This window comes from Martes martes (genome assembly GCF_963455335.1).
Source record: "Martes martes genome assembly, chromosome: 4".
Classification (NCBI taxonomy): Eukaryota; Metazoa; Chordata; class Mammalia; order Carnivora; family Mustelidae; genus Martes; species Martes martes.
The window spans coordinates 19,020,358-19,043,465 of NC_137891.1; the positions used below are offsets into that span (position 1 = coordinate 19,020,358).

At 42.7% G+C, this 23,108-nt stretch overlaps 1 protein-coding gene across 1 annotated transcript in view; it reads left to right on the forward strand.

The window, feature by feature from the left end:
• SNTB1 (syntrophin beta 1) overlaps nt 1-23,108 on the forward strand; it is a 229,726-nt gene that overhangs the window by 79,263 nt on the left and 127,355 nt on the right. Inside the window, exon 2 of the mRNA XM_080802965.1 lies at nt 19,157-19,376. Within this exon, the coding sequence (XP_080659091.1) occupies nt 19,157-19,376 (220 nt within the window). The remainder of the gene's footprint in view (nt 1-19,156; nt 19,377-23,108) is intronic.

Below are 23,108 nucleotides of genomic sequence, written 5' to 3' on the forward strand. Positions count from 1 at the left end.
ATTCTGTTTCCTTCTAGAGCATGGATTTATTTATTGTGGCCGAATCGCCTTCTGTGAAATGCAGTATTGGTTTCATGCTTGTGAGGGCAGGCTCCTGCTCCCTTGTGAACACTGAATTATACAGCTGGGCAGAAGTGACAGCATGAACTTCGCTTCCTGCTACAGGCTAGCATTAATGCGTGGCTTTGCGCATGCTGGTCTCTCCAATGTAATCTTCTGATTAGGTGGATCTCCATCTCTGTGGTGGGCAGAACTGGGAAGGTATGCTATCAGAGTTGTCTCTGCTTGGCAGAAAATTAATTTCTGGTCTGGTAGGCTAAATTCAATCCGCTTTCACCCAAAATGTCAAATGTAAGTGTTTCGGCCATCGGTGTCCTTAAATATATAAAGAGTGTGACATGAGAGCCACTAAAAATGAGCCCCTTTCTCCAAATGTGTTCCAGCCTGTGACAGAGGTAGGTATTCCTCCCCTTTTGTTCCTGGGTTTCCTCTTTTGAATAATAACTGTTTTGGGGGGAAAATTGGTAATAATGTACATTATCTCTTTTAATGCTCATATCCTAGTGTTATTATTGGGAATGGACAGTTATAATACACTACAGCGTGGGTGAATGTCAAAGACATTATGCCCAGTGGAAGAAGCCAGAGAGCTGCAAACAATTACATACAGTACAATTCCATTATAGAAAATTCTAGAGTAAGCAAATCAGGTTGCCTTTCTGTGGGATGGCGTGAGGGACAGTTGACTGAAGAGGAACATGAGGGAAATTTCTAGACCTATGGAAATGTTCTCTTTCTTAATATGCATTCATCCGAACTCACTGAGTGATACATTTAAGATCTGAGCACTTTGCTGTATATAAATTATGTCTAAATTGTAAAAATTACCATTTCCATTGGTATACATAGACAAAGAGGCTGAGCTTTAGGAAAATGAAATGTGTTGTCCATCGTCGTGCAGTTGAAGGAGAGAGCTGTGCCTCCCACCGGGAATCCTAACTCTCAAGTCCAAGGTTTTCCGTTCTAGCTCAGTGTCCAAGAGTAATGATACTGATATTATTCCAGTCTTCCGTCAGTGCATTTTCAAATGCTTTTCATTCCGGGAGTAGGGATGGGTTTCTGAAAGCACGTGCTGGATGCTAGGAAGAGCCAAGAGAAGGGGACCGGCATCTAAGGTGCGCAGCACGTGTAATGGTTAATGGCTAGAGCTACAGTGATAAAGCGGGTTCAGATTCCCACTCTGCAGCTTACCTGTGTGTGTAATGATGCGCCAGCAAGCCTGTCTGGGCGTCAGCTTCTCCCTGTGTGCCGTACGTCGTCGTGAAGGCATAGGTGTGGTCATTCATAGATAGGTCGTAAGTGTCTGCGAATTACCAATGAATGTTTCCTATTATTCACAGTTTTGGTTAAAGGAGAAATAAATGTCCCTGTGGCATTAATGGGTTTATCATTATTCTTTGTCTTACAATGTGAAACCTTTGTGCTGTACCTTTCCAAGTGGCCACATAATTAATTTTTCATCATATTAGAGAAATGCGTATATAGCTAAGATTTAGTAATTCCAGTCCTTCTCTCCCTACATCTTTGTTTTGGCAATGGACATTACTGAATAATTCAGAATTGGATGTACTTCATTCACTGTATAAATAATACCGTGTATTTCTAAGTTCTGGTGGAAAATTCGTTCCAAGTATAATGCATTTATAAATCTACGATTCCATGAACTCTGGGTATGATTCACTGAAATATGTCTTAATGTTTGTAAATGATTGTTGAACTAGAAAGAACTATTTCTGGGAAGTAATTAGTATAGTATATAGTTCAATGTGGGTGGGCTTTCTTAAAGCAGAATATCCATTTAAAAAGTATTTGAGGGGGGGTGCCTGGGTGGCTCAGTGGGTTAAGCCTCTGCCTTCAGCTCAGGTCATGATCTCAGGATCCTGGGATCGAGCCCCGCGTTGGGCTCTCTGCTCAGCAGGGAGCCTGCTTCTCCCCCTCTCTCTCTGCCTGCCTCTCTGCCTACTTGTGCTCTCTGTCAAATAAATAAATAAATAAAATCATCAAAAAAAAAAAAGGTATTTGAGGGCATTACCCAAGAATAGAAGACAAAGGAAATCTTTTTTTTTTTTTAATATATATTTGACCAACAGAATACACTGCTGTAATAGTGTAAGTTCTGCATCTGTCATTCTAAACGTGTAAGACTAGAAGTATTTGATTATTTTATATCAGAACCCTCTTGGACCTGCTCTGGTCATAAATCCTGCATGACTTGTAAGCTTATCCTAAAAGGTAATATATTTTAGATAAGCATTATCTGTTGAACAGAAAAGAAAAAGGAGCGAAAAGTTTAGAGCCTAATAGAAAGTAAAGCGCTTATATTTTTCTTTGCAGAAATACTGTGGACTCTGGTTCAGGCTGTCTGGCTCCATCTGCCGCTCTCTCCACGGCAAGTTTGCATGGAGGGAAACCTGGATGGCCAGGTCAATGAACAGTGAGAGCGTTCAGTCTGTCATTCGTAGCCAGGATTTCCCATTTCACAATACTAATCTCCTGGGGTTACTGTGTGTATTAAACCAGGTAATATATTTATAGCTTCTTACCAAAAAAAAAAAAAAAATTGCACCATAAATGGTATCTCCCTTCCTCGTTTCCCACCAAGGCAGACCTTCCAACAACAGACAGAGAGCAAGGACAAAGGGAACTGGCAGATATCGAACACCCTAGGATCACTGCAGGGATGGCAAGCTTAGTGATACTTTCCTGTTTCAATTAATCCGTATCTCCACCATCTTCCCCTCCCCCCACCTTCTTTGCAGACAGCCGAGGGCCAAGCAAAGGGCAGAGTGAGGCTCAGAGCTCAACAGGGAAGTAGCTGTTGAACTGAGCAGATGACTTAAAGCCTTCCTCCTGCTCTAAAACACTATCTCTGCTCTGAGATCTAATCTAGGAGCAGGAAAGATGAGGGAGGAGGTTGTGGGTGTTGTGAACGGAAAGCTCAAACTGAACAGGAAGCTTATTGGGTTCTTCAAGAACCAGTATCGTTTAGCTACAGGATTACAGGCTTCCAGTCAGACCAGTATGGCTTATGTTCTGACACCTCCGCAAATGGCTACATGGAACATTTCCTGACCTCCCCAAGCCTCAGTATCTGCAACTGTTAAATGGGGCTAATGACCCATAACTCATATATTTGCTATAAATATTCAACTGGATAGTATTTAGCACACATTCAGAAATGTTCCAAAAGGCAACTTTACCTGAGTACCAATATGAATCTCAAAATAATCACCAGAAAATGTTTTAAGGCATATCTGCCAGCCCTTAGAGAAGGATCTAAACCAGAAATCTTCTTGTCTTGTGCAAGGGACAAACCACTGTTTGTGGTAGAATACTGGAAACCATAGATATTCATTGACAGAGACTAACACCAGAGTTTTAACAAGCCTGGGGCCAGCAGCCTGAAAAATATCTCATCAGTTTTTTGATTCATGACATTGCTTTTATAGACAAGTGCTGATATGGTGGTAAGGTTTGCTTATTCTAGGTATTAAATTCAATGGTATACTATAGGCCGAAAGAGTACTTGAAATATATAAATGTATAAAACACCTTTAATATTGCATAATTTGAAAAAAAAATCATTAAAAATGTTTATTTACTTTAAATTTCATTGCACTAAGGCAAAGTCTATCAAAGATGCCTCTGAGGCAAGGTCCCCCAGATCCCCCCGGCCAAAGCTGTGCTGTCTTCTGGATATATTGATGGACTTGGTTTGCTAATATTTTGTTTAGAATTTTGGACTTACATTTATGAATATAATTTTCCTTTCTGAAATTTTCTTTTTTTTTTTTTAAAGATTTTATTTATTTATTTGACAGATAGATCACAAGTAGGCAGAGAGGCAGGCAGAGAGAGAGAGGAGGAAGCAGGCTCCCCGCCGAGCAGAGAGCCCGATGTGGGGCTCGATCCCAGGACCCTGAGATCATGACCCGAGCCGAAGGCAGAGGCTTTAGCCCACTGAGCCACCCAGGCGCCCTGAAATTTTCTTTGTCTGTTTATTAACATTATACTAGCTTCACAGTGTAAGTTGGGGGAGGTTCTGTCTGCTTTCCGAAATAGTTTGAGTAAGATTTGAATGACCTGTCTTTGAAAATTTGGTAGAATTCACTGATAACATCTTGTTCTGGTGTTTTCCTCGTGGGAAAAATATTAACCAGTGTTTCCATTCCAAGTGTTACAGGACTAGCCACACTTCTTATTTCTACTTAGGTCAGTTTTAGTAAGTTTTCAAATTTATTATCATAAATCTGTCAAAAGTGTTATCTTGTTATCTTTTTAATCTCTTTTGTATCTGTTATTTTCCCTTCTATTTAGAATACTGGTTTTTCTGGGGCCTCTGGGTGGCTCATTCAGTTAAGCATCTAAATGTTGATTTCGACTCGGGTTATAATCTCAGGGATGTGAGATCCCGCCCATGTAGGGCTCAGTGTTGGGCATGGGGCCTGCTTAAGATCCTCCCTCTCCCTGTCTCTCTGGCCCCCCCCCCCAAAAATACCGGTTTTCTGTTACCTTTTTTATTTCATCAAATACTGCAGGGGGTTGTCTGTTTTTTTATTTGTTTTTCCTATGCTACCTCTAGATTCTTCCCTTATGACAGATGTGGAATAGTTTGATAATTTGAATTCTGATATGCCCATTAGAGAATGTTTATTAGTTTAACCCCTGCCTATCCATAGACTTTGCCAGCTTTCCTAGCAACTCATTACTCCTTAGCTATAGTCATTTAGCCTGTATCTCCGTGGCACTGAATCTCTTGTATTGTTACGGCTGTGGTTATTAGATTTATTAGATGAGATACTAGATTTAGAACATGAGGGACCCAATTCCAGGGCTTCTGCTTCCCGGAAGTAAGATATTTATAAACTCTCTGAAGCTCAATTTCCCCCCACCTCTTCTCTTGTTAAATTTTCCTAGGGGTCTGGTTATTATAAAAAGTCTTACCTCTTCTCTGGTGCTCACCAGCATCCCCAGACTTCTTTAAAAACCAAAACAAACAAAAACAAGCCCTTCTATCCTGACTGCTCAGAGTCCACTGAAGCTTCTGGAAGTTCAGAGGAGAAACGTGTAAGGTTTTATTCTCCTGGCTCTGACAGGCAGATCCAAGAAGCTTGCTTGTTAGGTCTCTCCTCGGCCATCTTGACTGACTTCTTATCGTTCTTGGCAGTTCCTCGTGCCGAAGAGTTACAGACAAGGCCAAGCTACATTTGGCCTTTAGGAGAAAATCCAGTACATCAGGTGGGTTCTGTAGGCATCGTTCTGTTGAGCAAGATGTGTTTGGGTGGGCATAATACGTGCTTGACAGAGTGTAGAATTTGGTGGGGAAGGTTGCTAGGCTCTTACCTCCCAAGCTGTAGAGGTCTCAAGCAGATACGTGCATAGTCAGCCTCTTAAAGGACTTTTTGTTCATGCGTGGTTCCGTGGAGGACCGTAAGCAAGCAATGAGATTGTGCACATGGAAGTGTTTTAAACTATAACACACTTTTACAATAGCGGGTGTTTGTTCATAACATCGTCTCATTTGGGAGACCCTGATGTTTCAAAATCTCTTTCTGCAATCTCCCTTTCCTCCCTATGCCTGTATAATTGCTTTGGGTCCATAGCATATCTTAGGGTAAAAAAAAAAAACAACAACAACAACAACAAAAAATTCTCAGACCTGGCCTGAGTCTGCCCTTGGTAATGACATTTTATTTACTTAATGTGGTTTCCTTTGGAAAAGCTTTATGACTCTGGGCTTCTGCCACTGAAAAGTAGCTGCAAATTTACTGAGGCTGAGTTTGATTTGCAGGATGTTTTCACCAAGCTACACCTGGAATAATAGAGGTCTATTTTCCAGAGATGCCTGTAAAGAGGGAGTGAGAGCAGTGCTTCCTGCCTTTTGACGTAAAGTCCTATTCACATAGGATCCTCTGTATAAGAAAGAGTAAAAACAATATTAGGGCTTGAGTATCAGACATCCTTTCTACCCATTACTCACTTCCTGTCTTCAGATGTCAGGGGATAGCTGTTAAAATAGTTACTGTATTTTCCCAAGGAGGAGAAATTATGATTATTTGCAACGGTGAAGAGCCTCCAGCAAATTGTTGAGAGGTCAAATGTGCAGACATCAGAATCCATGTCCTCTCAGCGCTTGCCACTATCTGACGAATACACTTGAGGCTGTTTGTGTGTGTGCTGACTTACATTCAATAGCAATTCCCAGGTTTTTGGTTGGTGCCTTCTCTGATTGGCATGATCATAAAATTCTCAGAAGCAGTAACTTGTAAGTCTAACCAGTTATCCATCTTGCCAAGTCTAGTCCCACTGAGCACAGAGTAGGGGCTTAATTTATATGCAGTGAATAAATAATAAAATGATGCTTTCAAGCATGGATGATTTTGACAGCTCTGATAGAAAAGAGATCGGTGTTCCCGCTATGCATTTTCTCATTTAAATCTCAGAACAGTAACAACGACACAATAGTAATTGTAGTTAAATGTGAGTGTCAAGTATGTCCTAAGTATGTCAGGTATGCCAGGCGCTGTCCTAAGAGCTTTGCATACTTTTTTTTAAAAAGACTTACTTATTTATTTATTTGAGAGAGAGAGAAAATGAGAGTGTGAGTGGTGAGAGGGACAGAAGGAGTGAAAGAGGGGAAACAGACTCCAGGCGGAGCAGGGAGCCAGATGCTGGGCTCTATCTCTTGACCAGGAGATGATGACCTGAGCCGAAACCAAGAGTCAGACGCCCAACCAGCTGAGCCACCCAGGCAGCCCTGTATACATTTTTTAAAAATTATTTAATCTTCATTAACAATTCTTTGAGATAGGTCCTGTTATTATCAGGTGAGGAAACTGAGAGACAGGGAGATTGCATACCCTGCTCAAAGAAGCCCAGCTTGGAAACAGAAGAGTTGGGTTTTAAACCCAAATCCTTTGACTCTGGAGCTCATTTATTAAAGTAATGCATTGTATGGCCTCCCTAAAGAATGCACTGTGTTCTCGTTGTACAGGTGAGGATTCTAAGGCTCAAAGAACTGTCCTCATGTCATAGAACTAATATGTAGCTAATAAGTACATAAGAGTAAAGAAATGGATGGCATGGTTTTATTGGTATACAACCATGACCTGGCTCACTGTATTGGAGTCTTTTTGGAGTAGACATCTTAATTACCCACATTCCAGAAGGAACATTGAATGTGAGAACTTGAGGGGGTTTTAGAAACAGTCTGTCCTTTCACGGAGGAGACACATCCTTTCTGCAACATGGAACATACCACCCTTTAGTTTCTGCTTGAATGTCACGAGAAATAGGGAGCTCCCTACCTCATAGTCTTTTCTTACATTGAGCCCAGATTTTACTCTGGTAATTTGCATTCATAAACTGTGGCTTTACCCTACAGAGACGCACAGAGTGAGCTTAGCCCAACCCACCACTTGTTAGATCCCATCAGTCTCTTTCTGAGGCTAACTCCTGACAGTGGTAACTGACCCCTTATGGTGTTTACTATGCCAAGTTCCCTGTACATTTTTTAGTTTGAATTAAGTCACTCCATCCTCACAACAATCCTCTGAGATAGGTGAAGGAATGAACACATGGGGAAACTAAGCAATTTGCTTAAGGCCACAGAGCTCAGCGATAGGAGAGCCAGGAATGGGACCCTAGCAATCAGACTCCAGACCCTTTCCTTCTGTGTTCTAGGGCCTCTCATTTAATTTATGTTTTCTTTGCTTCTTGAACCTTTCCACAACCTGGTCATTCTTCTTACCCTCATATAAACATTCAACCTGGGGCACCTGGGTGGTACAATTGGTTGGGCATCCTACTCTTCCTTTCCGCTCAGGTCTGATCCTGAAGTTGTGAGATCGAGCCCCGTGTCCAGCCCTGTGCTCAGCGTGGAGTCTGCTTGGGTTTCTCTCTCCCTCTACCTCTGCCCCTCCCCTCTGAGCCCTCCTCCTACCCTGCGGTATGTACACTCTCTCTCTCTCAAATAAAAATAAATAAATCTTAAACATTGTCCAACCTATTAGGGTTTCAGGTATGGACAAATGAGGATGATAAAGAGGGGAACCATCCTCTCCTTTGTGATCACCATATTTCAATCATTGGAGCCTGATGTCCCATTTATTATGGGGCCATCATTATGGAAATCCCTAGAACTTTCCTTCACATTAACTATAATACAGGTTTTCCTATCCTACATGCTACAGTGATGCTTATTTTGAATCCACAATGACAGAATGCTCCATCTTATCCCTATTTTTATTTATTTATTTATTTATTTATTTATTTATGGCCTGTGTGAAACTCTTAAAATCTTAGTTTTATCTTCTAAGACTTTAGGTGCCTCTTCCTGTTTTATCTGGGAACCTGAAGTAGTAAAAGCAACATCTGGCTTATCTTTTTACTTATCAAGTAATCTGGCTTATCTTTTACTTTAAAGAAGGCCAAACACTCATGTATTAATAGTTTATAGGACACTCAGGATGCTTTGTGTATTTCTGCAGAGTCGAGCCGTGATCGGTGAACCCTCAGTATAGGAGTGAGATTTGGGTTCAATATGAGAAAAGGAATCCATGGAAGACATTTCACACAAAATGGTGTTTGAAGAGCTTGATCCCTAAAATATTCATGGTTGGACAAACAGGACTCGGGCAGCAGCATTTGGCCGCATGGGGAGGCAGTGTAGAGAGGGCAAGGGAAGAGCGCGTTCCCTTTCTAGTGATCAGGACTGGATGCTTTGGAGCGGGGATGCATCCATCCAGGTCCCAGCTTGTCAGTCGCTGCTCTGAGACCTTGGGCAAGTCTCTCTAGCCTCCAGGCCACACTCGCCTTGCTTGTAAGGTAGGCATAATAATAAACCTACTTCATAGAATTGTTTTTAAATAAGCTAATAGACCTCAGACATTTTAAGTGAGGCCCCATGCGTAGTAAGTAGCCAATAATTGCTAGTTATTGCTACTTTTCTAAAGTTCCCGGGTTGAATCAGGCCCACTGCCTGTTTGGTGTGCCTGGGTGGCTCTGTGGGTTAAAGCCTCTGCCTTCGGCTTGGGTCATGATCCCAGGTCCTGCGATCGAGCCCCGCATCGGGCTCTCTGCTCAGCAGGGAGCCTGCTTCCTCCTCTCTCTCTGCCTGCCTCTCTGCCTACTTGTGATCTCTGTCTGTCAAATAAATAAATAAAATCTTAAAAAACAAAAAACAAAAAACAAACTTGTTTTTAAAAAAAAAGAAAAGAAAAGAAAATGTCATTGCCAGGCTGATTTGTTTGCATGTAGTCCCGTGGCTCTTTCCTGCTAGACTGGGATCATTGTGACAGAGACTCGAAGGTCCACAGGCCCAGCCAAATTTTCTTTCTTGATTTTTCCAGAAAAAGCTTGCCAACCCCCATCCTACAGGATAGAGGATACGGAACTTCTGACCTTCATCCGTTGCTTCTTTGTCTTAAAACCTTGGACAGGTGACACATACCCTCTGGCCTCTGCTGCTCAGTTATAAGACTCCTCCCTAAGAACAAATCTGTGAAAAATTCTATCCTGGAGATCCTATTAACATTGTCATTCCTTTGCTCAACAATTCCATGTTTGACAGCCGGACATTGTGTTCATTGCTTGGATATAGATGTGAATACCACGTTTTCTTTTTCTCTAGTGAGCACTTACCATGCGCTCGACACAGTTCGGAGCCCTCTGTGTGGCTTAGGTCATTTGATCCACCAGCAACTCTCTGAGGCCGGCACCCCTATTTATCCCCATTTTACAGATGGACAAATGGAGGCTTTGAAAGAGTAAGGAAATGTGATCTCCCAGTTCATTGACTGCTATAGGTGCAGAGGCAAGATTTGAAACTATGTACTGTGGTTCCAGAGTCTAGAGTTTTAACTTCTCCTGTAGTCACTCAGCTTTGAGGGCCTCATGCTTGCACCAGAGAGACTTGAGTACAAATAAAGAACGGTGATGTGTAAGTGCTCAAATGTGCGTAAGATCCTGACCATGGTGCCTTGCATGGCATAAGCCATCCCGTAATGTTTCTGTCCCGATGCTGCTGATACCAGGAGAGGTCACAAGGAGCTTCAGGTAGACGTATCTGGAGGACTTGAGGAGGTTTTACCTGAACTGAGGCTTACAGGATGCAGAGAGGAAAGTTTTCCAGAAGATGTTTCCATGCAGAAGAAACCACATGTGCAAAGAGCAGAGGCAGGAGAGAGCAAGCGTGCCATGTTCGGAGAATGAAAGATAATTTCTTCATGGCTGGTGTGTGAACTGTGGAGACTGAGAGGGAGTCAGTCAGCTGAGATGACAAGACGTGGGCAGGAGCCGGCTTGTGAGGGGCTTTGTGTGAACTGGGGACAGACCCCAGTCCTCCGGGGTGCGTGTCCTTCGGAGCAGTGCCCTATATTTATCTATTGGTCTGTTCGCTCCACCCCACCCCCCACATGCACATGGACACCTCACCGTAGGCACCTCAAGGGTGGGCATCCAGTCTGTTTTGCTGAGTGGGATAATTCCAATACTCAGGGCCCTGCGCGTAGCAGGAGCTCACTGAATGTTTTATTAATGGATAACCAAACCCGTCAGTGTGTTTCTGAGCCGTGCGAGGACTCATGGGATAGGATAACCCCCCTGGGTCTCTGGAGGCATCTCTGGGGGCAATAATCTTGCTTCCTTGAAAAATTAGGGCAGACTACATCCAATCACTGTGCTATCTAAAAGGAGGGCACGTATTGCATGGAGCACTGGGTGTGGTGCAAAAACAATGAATACTGTTACGCTGAAAAGATATAAAAAAAATAAATAAATAATAATAAATAAAATAAAATAGGGTAATTTTGAGATAGATTTTTAATAGGAGGCCAACAATTACTAAGCAAATTCATAACCAGTTTATCTTACTCCTGACACCACACATTATAACTCAGTACCATGTTGTATATAAACAATGAATCTTGGAACACTGCATCAAAAACTAATGGTGTATTTTATGGTGACTAACATAACACAATAAAAAATAAATAAAAAATAGGGGCGCCTGGGTGGCTCAGGAATCGAGCCCCGCATCGGGCTCTCTGCTCAGCAAGGGGCCTGCTTCCTCCTCTCTCTCTGCCTACTTGTGATCTCTGTCTGTCAAATAAATAAATAAAATCTTTATAAATAAATAAATAAATAAATAAAAATAAAACTCAGTACGCTCACCCAGAATGTCCTTATGACTTCACCAGCAACTTTGGGTTATCCTTCAAGTGTCTCTTAGAATCCTGCCTTGAAGGACCCCCTCCCCCAGTGGAAGGGAAGATAAATAAATATTGGTAAGGGAATGAGAATAATGATCCTTCTAGACAACTCTGCAAACCAAAGAAAAGGTAACTTGAGTACATAATCTCTACATAGACTTCCTGTCACATGTGTCAGATGCCTGTAGAGTTTGGTTAAAAAGTCACAAGATACATCTATCTAAGGACCAAGAATGGGGCACACATTTTAACAGAGCTATTTATTGGTGATGACACAAAGAGCAAGATGAGGTAAGAAAAAACTTTCTTTTAAAAAATATTGTCAGAAGAGGCAGCTTCCCAAAGAATTATAGAATGTTTGAAGGGTAGGGACCTCATTTCCCTCTCTTGACAGTTAAGGAAAATGAGGTCGGGGAGGGGCAGTGACTGGCCTGGGGCTGGAGAGCTAGTTAGTGGCAGAGCTGAAACTTTAACTCTGGTCCCCAACTCCCACGGCCAAATTCTCTTGCCAGCTCACTACTCTGCCTCCCCTGAGGGTTGCTATCCAGAAGCTTTATTCCTTCCTTCATCATTTCTTGGCCTTTTTGGAAATATTGATGATCTCCCTCCACTCCTTTCCTCTCTGAGATGGCCTAGGCAAATGCCAGGAAGGGAACGTCTCAACCTTTCTGTAGCAAATCCCCTTCTCACCAACTTGTCCCCAACCTGAAACCTTCACCCACAGTCCCAGTGCCCATATTTTTTGCCTCCGGCTGGTCCCTTCTCACCTTAATCACATTAGAAAATGCCCATTTTGTGTTCACCTCCCCCAGAGTAATGAAATATTTCTTTCCCTTCCTGTAATCTGGAAATCCTTTTTTTTTTTTGGTCTGTTGTTATTTTTAAGAAGAAGATTTGCACGTGTCGTGTCGAAGGGGCTCGCTGGCTCCTGAGAAACCAGCCTGGTTGGCAAGCTGATTGGATTTGCCTCAAGCATTTCCTCATTAGTAGCCTGTGTGTGCCTCTCCTTCCAAATGTCATCTGGCCGCCTCAACAAAGATTTAATTGTGGCAACTTGGGGCCTTCGCAAACTTGGGCTTTGCGGAAGGCTCTTTGGAAAGCCTCACCGCTGCTTGTCCTTGAGATGACAAACCAGAAACATATTGAAAGTGACTTGGTGGATTATTGGTTTGAAGACCACTCCTTCTGGGCTCTTGTCCCCCTCCCGCTTTATTTTTTGCAAGTGAAGATTGGAATGTTAATTGCTCCACCACAGTTTTTTAATTCATGATGCCCAGAAAGGGCATTGTTCATTAATTAGTTCTGATTATGAGCACCCTGAACTGGGGCCTGGCTGCTTCTTGATCGGTTTCAACAGCTCTTTGCCTGAAATTACGGTCTGTAAGCACATGGAGGTGTAATTATGCAAACACTAGCTGTTAAACCCTCTATTATGCATACGTATTACAATATCTTAAAAGGCATTTATTGAAATGCCATAGTTTAATAGTTTAGGCTTACAGAATCAAGCTCTCTTATGTGACAGGCAATAGCCACTTAATTGGATGTTTTCTCCCAGTGCATAAAAATGTTGGCTTAAATACACACACATACACACACATTCAATTAATTAAAAAAAAAATGTGTGAGAAACAGTAGTACCTTGTCGTTAAAAGCATGAACTGTGGAGCCAGGCCGACTGGCTTTGACTCATGCTTCTGCCTTTTCTAGTCCTGTAATCAGGGGATATGACTTAACCCTTTCCTGCCACTGCATCCTTGGTAAAATGAGGATGATTGTAGTACTCCCATCACGGAATTGTTGTGAAGTTCTAATGAGTTAGTACACAAAAAACACTTAGCAGAGTTTCTGGAATCTAGACATTGTGCTTTTTAATGGATCTCTCCAACGCGTTTATTTGTATGGATGTGGTATAACGTCTAGTTGTGATGGGCTGACAGAATTAGAGGCATTTGTGTGGTAGAAACTGAGAGTCCTCCCCTAATATCTGTTCTTCTTCTTCTGCAACAATAGCCTCCCTTCCCCACCAATGCTTAGCTGGTTTGGCACCAGAGTTAAGAATAAAATTTCTTTTCCTTCTAGACATGTCCCTGTGGCTAAATTCTGGTCAATGGTTGTAAGCAGATAGAGTGTGTCAGCTTCTTAAGTGTTCTTAAGGGAGGAGGCGTGGTGTGTCCTACACTTCTTCCTCCTACCTGCTGATGGGAATTTGGTCAAAATGGCTGGAACTCAAGCAGCCATCTTGGGTTATCAGATGGCAGGCTAGAGATGCAGAGCAGGAAGGGGGCAGAGGGCTGAGCTCCTGACAGCTTTAGGGAGCAAAGCTATCCTGGCAGCCCTTTTCTTTTGCTCTAGATTTTTAGTAAAAGAAAAACAAACCTCTCTATCATTTAATACACTGTAATTTGGGACACCTGTTACAGTCAAATCTACTCTTTGGGTAACACTTTACCCTCCCTGAATTAGACCATCCTCTCCTTATTTTGATTGCAAAGTGAGGATTATCTCAAGAGGCTAAAGCACAAAGAACCAAGAAAAGGTTTCACACATGCTTTGTTTTCTGTTAGAGGCACCGCTTTACCACACCCAGGTGTGACCGCACTGTTCTTACTCTCTGCTTGAGGGGAGAAGGGACTTAGCCTCAGGCCTCCCTTGTGATTAGAGAGGGACAGCTCAACAGTAGAATTTTGCTCATAACTGATGACCAAGCTTGTAGCAAGAAGGGATATTCTGCCAATTTTATTGTCAAGGACCCACCAGAAGCTATGAGCCCTTGGAGGAATCCAGTGGCAATGTTCTGTTGCTTTCTTTGTTATACATAAAACCAAGTTCTCTTTTCTATACATGTCAACAAGAAGCAAGATTCCTGAACAAAGGGGCTTTATGCAGGGATGTGATGTTACCTGTTCTTCCTCAAGACTGCTGTGAAAACATTTTGGTGATTTCAGCCTATCTTGTTCAGGAATGGTGATGATAATCTCTTTATTTCCTTGCTTGTTTCCCCCTCCCCTTGAAATTGCAGACTTGTTTTCTGGTGGTACCAGAGATCTCTGGACTCATTTAGGGATTTGGCTGTATCTTCCTCACAAAACTTATGAGAGGGAGAGGTGATAGCTAAAGTTCTCAGAGGAAGCATGGATTCTAAGGAGAGTCTTAGCCTACTTGAGGTTGAAAGCAGGATGACCCCTTATTTCTCTTTGTCTTGACTGGGAAGAACACGGGTATTGTTTATCAAAGTTCAGTCAGGTTACTTGAAGTCATGGGTTGTTGTCTTTCCCTCAGGAAAATCCTTAGCCTCTGGCATATTCTCTTAACTTCTGGGGCTCCAGTTAGACATATGTTAGACCTTCTCACTTCATCCTCTACCTTTCTTTTCAGTGTTTTCCATGTTTTTATATTTTCATGCTACATTCTGTAAAATGTCTTCTGATCTACAGTTCACTAATTTTTTCATTGATATGTCTACCTATTGAAGTTTTAATTCTGGTTTATTTATTATAATTATATATTATATAGCAATACTTATTATTTTGGCTACTACTACTAGATATTCTGTTTGGTTATTTTACCAATCTGTTAGGTCACTTTTAAAAAAATATTCTCTGGAAGGGGCACCTGGGTGGCTCAGTCGGTTGAGCACCTGACTCTTGATTTGGGCTCAGGCCATGATCTCGGGGTCTTGAAATCAAGCCCCATGTCCGGCTCCACGCTCAGCAGGGAGTCTGCTTGAGATTCTCACTTTTCTTCTCCCTTTGTCCCTTTCCACTGCTCTCTCTCTCTCGTAGATAAATAAATAAAATCTTGTAAAAAATAGTCTCCGGAAGATTCTCTCAGACTTTCCTTACATGGTAAACTTATTTGTTGCTTTGTCGTTTCTGTTGGGACTGTCACTGCTCTCAGTTATTTTTACTAGTTCTTGTTCATACTACCTCATTTCTATGTGAACAACATTTTCTTAGAATTGATGCTGCTCATTGCCCTTGAAAGTGATTCACAGGGACTCTTTGAAGCCTAGGATGAAATTGCCTTCCTCTAGAAGGGATTTGCATTTGATTTTGCCAGTCCCCTAGAGACTTGCCTAGCGTGGGACCTCCTTAAACCAGGTGCAAGATTAACTTAAGATCTCATGTCACCTACTCACTTCCCTTACCCCTTTTCTAGGCTTACATTTTTTTTTTTTAATGGGGACATATTTTTTTGATCATCACACATGGACAGCATAGTCCTCAGCATATGATGAATGACTGGTAGATTTTGGATGAATGCATAAATCTTTAAATTATCATCCCTACTTTGTTAATGTATTCTGTCCTTATTTTCAGTTGGTCAGTTAAAAGGATTACTATTTTGAATATCATTTCCAGTCCTTCAAGGTGTTGCTGTGTCTTCTCTCTCTCCTTCATAAATTCCCCAAGTTCTGTGCCATACAGGAAGTGGTTACCTGGTTGGTATTTGCTTCTAGGCTAGGACTTGCCATACTTCCCATGCTTCTGCCCATAAGTGGATCAAACCATACATTTCTGGGATTCCTCATGCTTTCCATAGGTATTCTGAGTACAGCTCTGGGTACCTCTGGCAGTAACTCCCCATGGCTCTGTAATTAGTGGGTCTGCCTCTGCTGTCTTTTCTCTTTAGTACACCTGATCTTACTTTACCAAAGTTCCCTCTATGGCGAACCTCTGATTCTGTCATCGCCTCACTCATAGACCAAGGCCACTATGGATATCACCACTGCCTATGGAATAAAGTCCACACCTGTTAGCTTGTCATTTTTGCCTCCATTATCGATGTGGGATAGCCAGATTTCATTAAAGAATGTGATCTCTGGGAAGTCAGACTCCAGCTCCACCACTTACCAGCCACATAATTTAAACTTCTGTGCATGATTGTGCTGTGCATAAAATAATGCTAGCCTTGGAAAGGATAATATATGTAAAGTTCCTGGTGTCCATCAGAATAAGAATAGCCTTCCACGACATTTCTTTTTAGCAGAGTCTGAAAGGAATAGCAACTTACTCTTTCATTGCTTGCGGATATGTGGATATTCAGAAAGTGAAAGATCCCTTACCCATTTTTTCTCTGGACCTTAGTTGTCTTATAAATATGGTGGTGCCTTGAAGAGTCATTTTGAACCTTAAATGTGTGAAGACATGTTAAGCCCCTGGTTCCATACATTGTTAGGTATATGAGAAATGTTGGTTCTTTATTCCCCTTCAAACCGAGGCCCAACTTTCCTTTCTTATGGGGCTGCAGTATGATCTGTAAATCAGAGTACATTATATAAAAGAAGGACTGTTATTCCTATCTCTACTTTTTAAAGTCCTGTCTACCCTTCAAGGCCAAGTTCAAATGACACCTGCTTCATGAAGCATCTCTGCGTTCCCACTTCCACCACACTCACCCCACCATCCGGAAGAATAATAATACAACCAAAGGAGAGCCTTCAAATTGTCTCAACTGATACTTCAATTTCCTGTATATAATAAGTATAAGCCTATAATGCAAAGCTAAGCAGTGTTCTAGCTTCTACTAAAATGTTTTTAGAGAAAAAACAAATTCTGTGTCTTCAAAACAGGTCTATTTACTCCAGCTTTGGAAAGCTTATATCTGTCCCCCTAAATTTTCTGCATTTGTTCGTAGGTGTGTTTGTGTTCCTCTTTAGGTATATTGCCCAGGAATAAACAATATTCCTTAAAATATACCTGTCCTTTCTTCTTCTCTAACGGCATCTTGTGCTAACAGGTTTGTGGCGACCTTGGAGCTGTTTTCTCCTAATTGCACTTATATTCAGTTAAAACCCTGAAATCTTCTTTTCAAATATGTATTGGTACTAAATGACATCTCCGTCTTGAATTAGTATGGCTATTTTTGATACCTGTGGTCGAGTTCCCTAATACTTGGCCATATAGTTTGCATCTTGGTGTGTTTGGCTTTGTTAAATTGTTGTGAACCTAACTGGTCACTCATACGCCTGGATTCGGTTTCCTTGTGAGTTCTCCCGGCATACTTCATTCCTGTTCTAACACTCAGCTAGTTCATTCTGCTTTGGGCCATCATTTATGGATTTGTATGATGTCTCTGTCTTAGGTGGGGTTCCTGAGAAGCAGATCTTCTGTCTGGGGAATCAAGCAGTGACTCTGTAGCTTCCCAGACTTGCTGGCTTCTGTCGGGTCAACACCTGTTTTCTGGAACAGGTGGACAGCTAAGAGTTGTTCTCAGCCAACACAGAGCGTCTAAGAAAAACATGCTCAGGATGGTGGAAGGGAATCAGAGGGGATCCAGCAGCATCCACTAGAGTCACCCATGATTTTGGATTCTTGAGTATGGAAACTACCTATTGCTTATTTTGGTAGGCTCTGTAAGCCTGGCCTCATGTCTTGCCCCATAAAGGTGTTAGTTTGTGGACTTGAATCATCAAAGATCTGGAGTAAATATCCTCCAGTGTGTACCCATTCCAGTCCACTGCCATTTGTAATAACAGATAGCGGTAAGGAACTTAGCCAAACTCCCCTCTGCAGAGCAGCACAGAACCGAACTGTGTGAGTGACAGAAGGATATGGAAGTTCATGTTGCACGTTCCAAGAATCTAGTTGCCCTGTTAGTACAAAAGCTATCTAAGGACCAAAGGCTTAAATTCAGAAGAGGCAAATAACTTCTTAAGCCCGAGGAAACATAATCAAAGAGCAGACTTTCGGTCTGCTCCACTCAGCTCTGGAAATATTTTTGTTTTTTAAAAATTTTATTAAAGTAATAGACTCATATTGGCCAAACATAAAAACGGTGTAAACGGGTAATAAGTGAATAGTAAAGTCTATCTTTCCATCAGCTTGGTTTTTATTTCCACTCCTCAGAGCTAACTGCTGTTAACGTATTCTTATGTTCCTATCCGGAAATGGTTGTATATATGCAAGCCTATGTATTTATGATTTAGATACGGAAGATTACAGTATGTGCACTTCTCTCTACCATTTTTTAAACTAATAGTAGATCTTGTAGGTCTTTCTTCATCAACACATCTAAATCTATCTCATTTGTAAAAATGACTGTATAGATGTCTTACAATTTATTATTTTTATGATGGACATTTAGGTTGGCCCTAGTTTTCAGCTCTTACAGAAGGTATTTTTGCTCTTACAAGTTCTTTCCATGCAAAATAAGTATCTTTTTCTGTGAGGGTTTTTTTTTTTGTTGTTGCCGTCCGTTTGTTTGTTTCTTTGCATATATGTTTTCTTAGCACTCTTAATTTGAAAAGCGCGTTCTTAGTTCTGAATAGGGGCGTGGTTAGAGAATATGGTGACCAGAATCCCTGCCTCTGTATTGAATAATTATGTGTTTATAAGCCGTATGCTTTCTCCTACTCTGTCCGTTTGTCTTTCAGCCTCTTCACCAAAATCCATCTTAAAGTCAGAAAAGATAAAAGTTGCCATCGTTGAAAAAAGCTGAAAGTAATTCTCAAGTTCAGGTCATTGTAATAGCAAGTTCTAAATACCACTTTGGGGGCACCTGGGTGGCTCAGTGGGTTAAAGCCTCTGCCTTTGGCTCAGGTCATGACCTCAGGGTCCTGGGATGGAGCCCCACATCGGGCTCTCTGCTCGGTAGGGAGCCTGCTTCCCTGCCCCCCCCCCCCCCCCGCCTACTTGTGATCCCTCTCTGTCAAATAAATAAATAAAATCTTTTAAAAATAAATAAATAAATACCACTTTGGTATAGAATTTAAATAACAGAAAAACTGCTTTGAGAGGAAAAGAAATTGTGAGTCTTGTTCAGAATTTAAGAGGTTGGGTATCAGGAGCTCGTGTAGTGCAAGTTTCAGAAACGCAGTCAGACTTTCCAGAAATTCACCGTGACACACTTTAAAAGCGCTGTCGTTGTCCCTTTCCTTGCAGTGAAGTACATGCGAGAAGCCACACCCTATGTGAAGAAGGGCTCCCCGGTGTCGGAGATTGGCTGGGAAACGCCTCCGCCCGAATCCCCTCGGCTCGGGGCCGGGTCCTCAGACGCCCTGTCATCCGCACAGCCCTGCTCCTTCCACAGAGATCGGAAGAACATCCCCCTCAAGATGTGCTTTGTCACCCGGAGTCTGGCCTCTGCTGACCCTGAGAACAGGTAAAGAAGGCCAGGGGTGTCCGGATCTCAGCCGCAGGGCGGCCGCTGAGGGTGTGAGGGCGGTGCTCGTGTTCTCCAAACACTCAGCAGGTGCCAGAGAAAAGCCTGAAAGGGCCCCGCAGGGATCATGAGTATGTTCAAGCCGTGACCGGCCTCCCTCTCTTCCTCCGTCCTCCTTCCTTCCTTTTGTCCTCATGACTCATCTGTGTGCTGAGCTTTGCTTCTGGGAAGAGTTAAGAATTAGAGTCAGAGTCCTACGTTTGTCTTCCCTGCTTGCTAGTGTAGGTGACTTTGGGCAAGTTTGGCAAACCAGTAACCCTGTTTTGTCATCTGTAAAATGGGAATCATTGAAATAGATACCTCACTGAGCCAGAAATCCATGTGAAGTGCTTAGTGCAGGAAAACCTTCACGAATATAAGGTAATAATATTTATTATTAATGTCAGGTAGTAGTAAGCACGTCAGTCCCCCCAGACCTCAGTGCCCTCAGCTGTGTACTCGGAAGTCTCCAGGAGAGGATCCTTAATGCCGTTTTCTGCTCTAAACCTCTCTTTTGCTCAAGAGAGAAAAAGGAGTGGCTTTGATCCAACCCTGGAGTGGTGTTTCTCGAAGTCTGTACATGATTTCTCGTGCCATGGGAGAGATACATTACCTAGTTTGTGGTGATTATAAAAAGTTTAGTGAGACAAGCAAATATTTGGGGTCCCTGTTCCCCTAGATATCTTACTTTAGCTCCTTGGAACAAGAAAACATCTATCTGGGAGGAAAAATAAGAGATATGTGGAGGAGAGGGAGCGGCATTGAGCCAGCAAATGGGGAATCTTGGAGCTCTTGGCATCCACATTTAAGTGCTAAAAATAGGGACAGCTCCACTGGCCCTTATTTGTAACATGTGTGGGACAGCTGCAACCCACCCAAGCAGGATGTAGTTGGCTCCGTTCTGAGTTGCTGATGGGGAAAAGCCAAAGGGAATAGGGACAGGGAGGAAGTACCTCCTTGGCTCGGAGCTCAGAGCTTTTTTTCGCTCTCCTCCTAATAAGCTCGCTCTAAGGAAGCCGCTAGCCTTTCTGACTCCAGCCGCTGCAGGATCGAGCCTGCTCCCCTCCCATACCAGTTATGTCTGCCCAGGGATCAGAGCTGCGGTTGCAGGAGAGAGAGGGGAGTGTCAGCCGAAGAGGAGTCAGAGCAGGCAGACTGGAAGGGATTCTGCCGAATTCTGCCATGTTCCAACCTGTTCTCTGTTTTGTCCTGCCCGGTTTCTGCTGATGTCCTGGGCCTGCAGCTGGATGTTCTGGTCACTCTGGGCCTGATCTTTCCTGGTCTCCAGGCTACCCAATCAGACAAGTCCTTTCTTCCAAGAGTCTGATGTCTAAGGTGTTAGATCTGCTGCATTCATAATTTACCAAGTACCTATCTCGTACTGGACATTATGCTAATTACTTCAGACTAGAGGCTGCCAAGTGGCCGCCGACAGGTGTACCCAGCCCACAGATATGGCCTGTCTGGTGTTTTAAAGAAATTGGAATTACTTATCACATCGAATCATTGGGAAATTCCACATGAGAAAGCCAGATTTCTGCTTTTCTAGAACCGTGGAAAGATCTGGTGAGATTATTTGGCCCATGTTGCTGCAGGGAGGAGCCCAGTAGAGGCTTCTCCTTATATAGGGGGATGGACTCTCCTTGTCACTCCTATTGCTGTACCCTTGGTTGGTGGGGGGGGGAGGTGGATTCTATTAGCTACCTGCCTGCTCCTTCACATCTCCTGTCCAGTCCTTGAATCTGTGACCCCTTTGGCCCTCTTTTTTTTTTTTTTTAAAGATTTTATTTATTTATTTGACAGAGAGACAGATCACAAGTAGGCAGAGAGGCAGGCAGAGAGAGGAGGGGGAAGCAGGCTCCCTGCCGAGCAGAGAGCCCGACGCGGGACCCGATCCCAGGACCCTGGGATCATGACCCGAGCCGAAGGCAGAGGCTTTAACCCACTGAGCCACCCAGGCGCCCCCCCTTTGGCCCTCTTAATGGCCCTCTGAATTTCGCTTTGTCCCTATTCTGTAGATAAAAAAACAGAGGCTCAGCTCTTATATAAGTTCCAAACATCCTAGACCTAATACGTGATTTTCCTGGGTTTCAAATGCAGGCCTGTAGTGTGGGTGAGAGTGTCAGCTTGCCAATACCAGAAAAATGCAGAGACTAGAAAATGTGGAATATTGTAGAAAAGATTCATGCCTGGGGAGAGAGAGTTTAAGTCAATGATTTCCAGGCTGTGGACTGTATGCTATAACTCCCTCTTAAGGCACTGAATTCTGTTTGAAAGAATATTCTGGGAGACATCAGGTCTTGGCTCAAACATTGGAGACTTCCATCTATTAAGCCAGAAGAAGGAAGGTATTTTTAAAGTGTTATATCCGTGGTCTTTGATGGGAGGTATGGAGGGCCCTCTCCTGCCCGGGTGTGAGAACCACAGGGCAGGACTGAAGATGGGAATCCAGCTAAACGAGAGCGTCCAAAGGGGACTTGCGTCCGGACAGACCCAGAACTGCAGATAATGAGACTGACTTCTGACAGTGTACATGTGTATCAAATCACCATGCTGTCCACTTTAAAGATCTTAACATTTTGTTAATTATACCTCAGTTAAGCCGGGGACCGGGTGAGAAAAGATCATGGTTTTAGGTGAGTCTTGACCCTGGTTGAGGAAGAGAAGAAAGGAAAAAGGAAACAAATATTTTATAAAAACTCTGGTTACATGCTGGGCCAAGTACAATGTACCAGTCAGGAAGGCGGACTCTGCAAAACCCGACTCGGAGCTGAGCCCGACGCGCCTAGCACAAAGTGGTTTTAAAAGGCGAAAACCAAAGAGATGGGCAAAGCGTACAAGGCAAATGCAAACTAAGAGCGCTGACAAAAGGTACCAGTTTTGATCTTGATACATGATAAGGTAAAGTGCAGACTGAAAGCACGAAACAGGACAAAGGACAGGTTGCTGCTAAAGGCCAGGGTGCATGAGGAACATTGACCACTTGTGAATGCGCACCAAATAACCCAGCAGTGGCCTTTGCAGCGGAAACTGTAGAAGACGCAAGACAAAATAGAAATGTACTAATAGCAGGTAATTCAACACACTCTCCGTCCAAGTGAACAGAAGGTCAGTGAAGATACAAAAGACCCAAACAACGTAATTAATAAGGGAGATACGGATACATCACAGACTTTGTACACCGATAACAAAGAATACATTTTCATTTCAAATCCCAGATAAACCATTGATGAAATTAACTATAGATTAGCTCACCGAAAAATGCAATAAATTTCCTGAGTTGGAATACCATAGACAGCATTCTCTGAGGATAGTGGAATCAAAGGAGAAAATTATTTGCAAAACCAAGGCACAGAAAGCCTTTCTTCTTGGATTTTTAAAAGCTCTTTGTGAAATATGTCTTGGGTCAAAGGAGAGAGAGAAACTGAAATTGTAACATTTCTTAAAAGCTGAAAATAATGCATACGTTAACCATGAAAGAGAAAGGAGAAAGGGAGAGTCGACTCTGCAGTCAGCTAGATCCACAGAGGAATCTGGGTTCTGCCACTTATGTGTGAATTTAAGCAACTATCTCATTCAGTCTAAGTATTGACCCTGGGTTGTAGGTACTCTAACCTCTATTTTATAGACAGTGAAATTTAGTTCAGAAATGAGAGCTGAAACAGACGGTAGATCTGGGGTTCCAACAGGAAG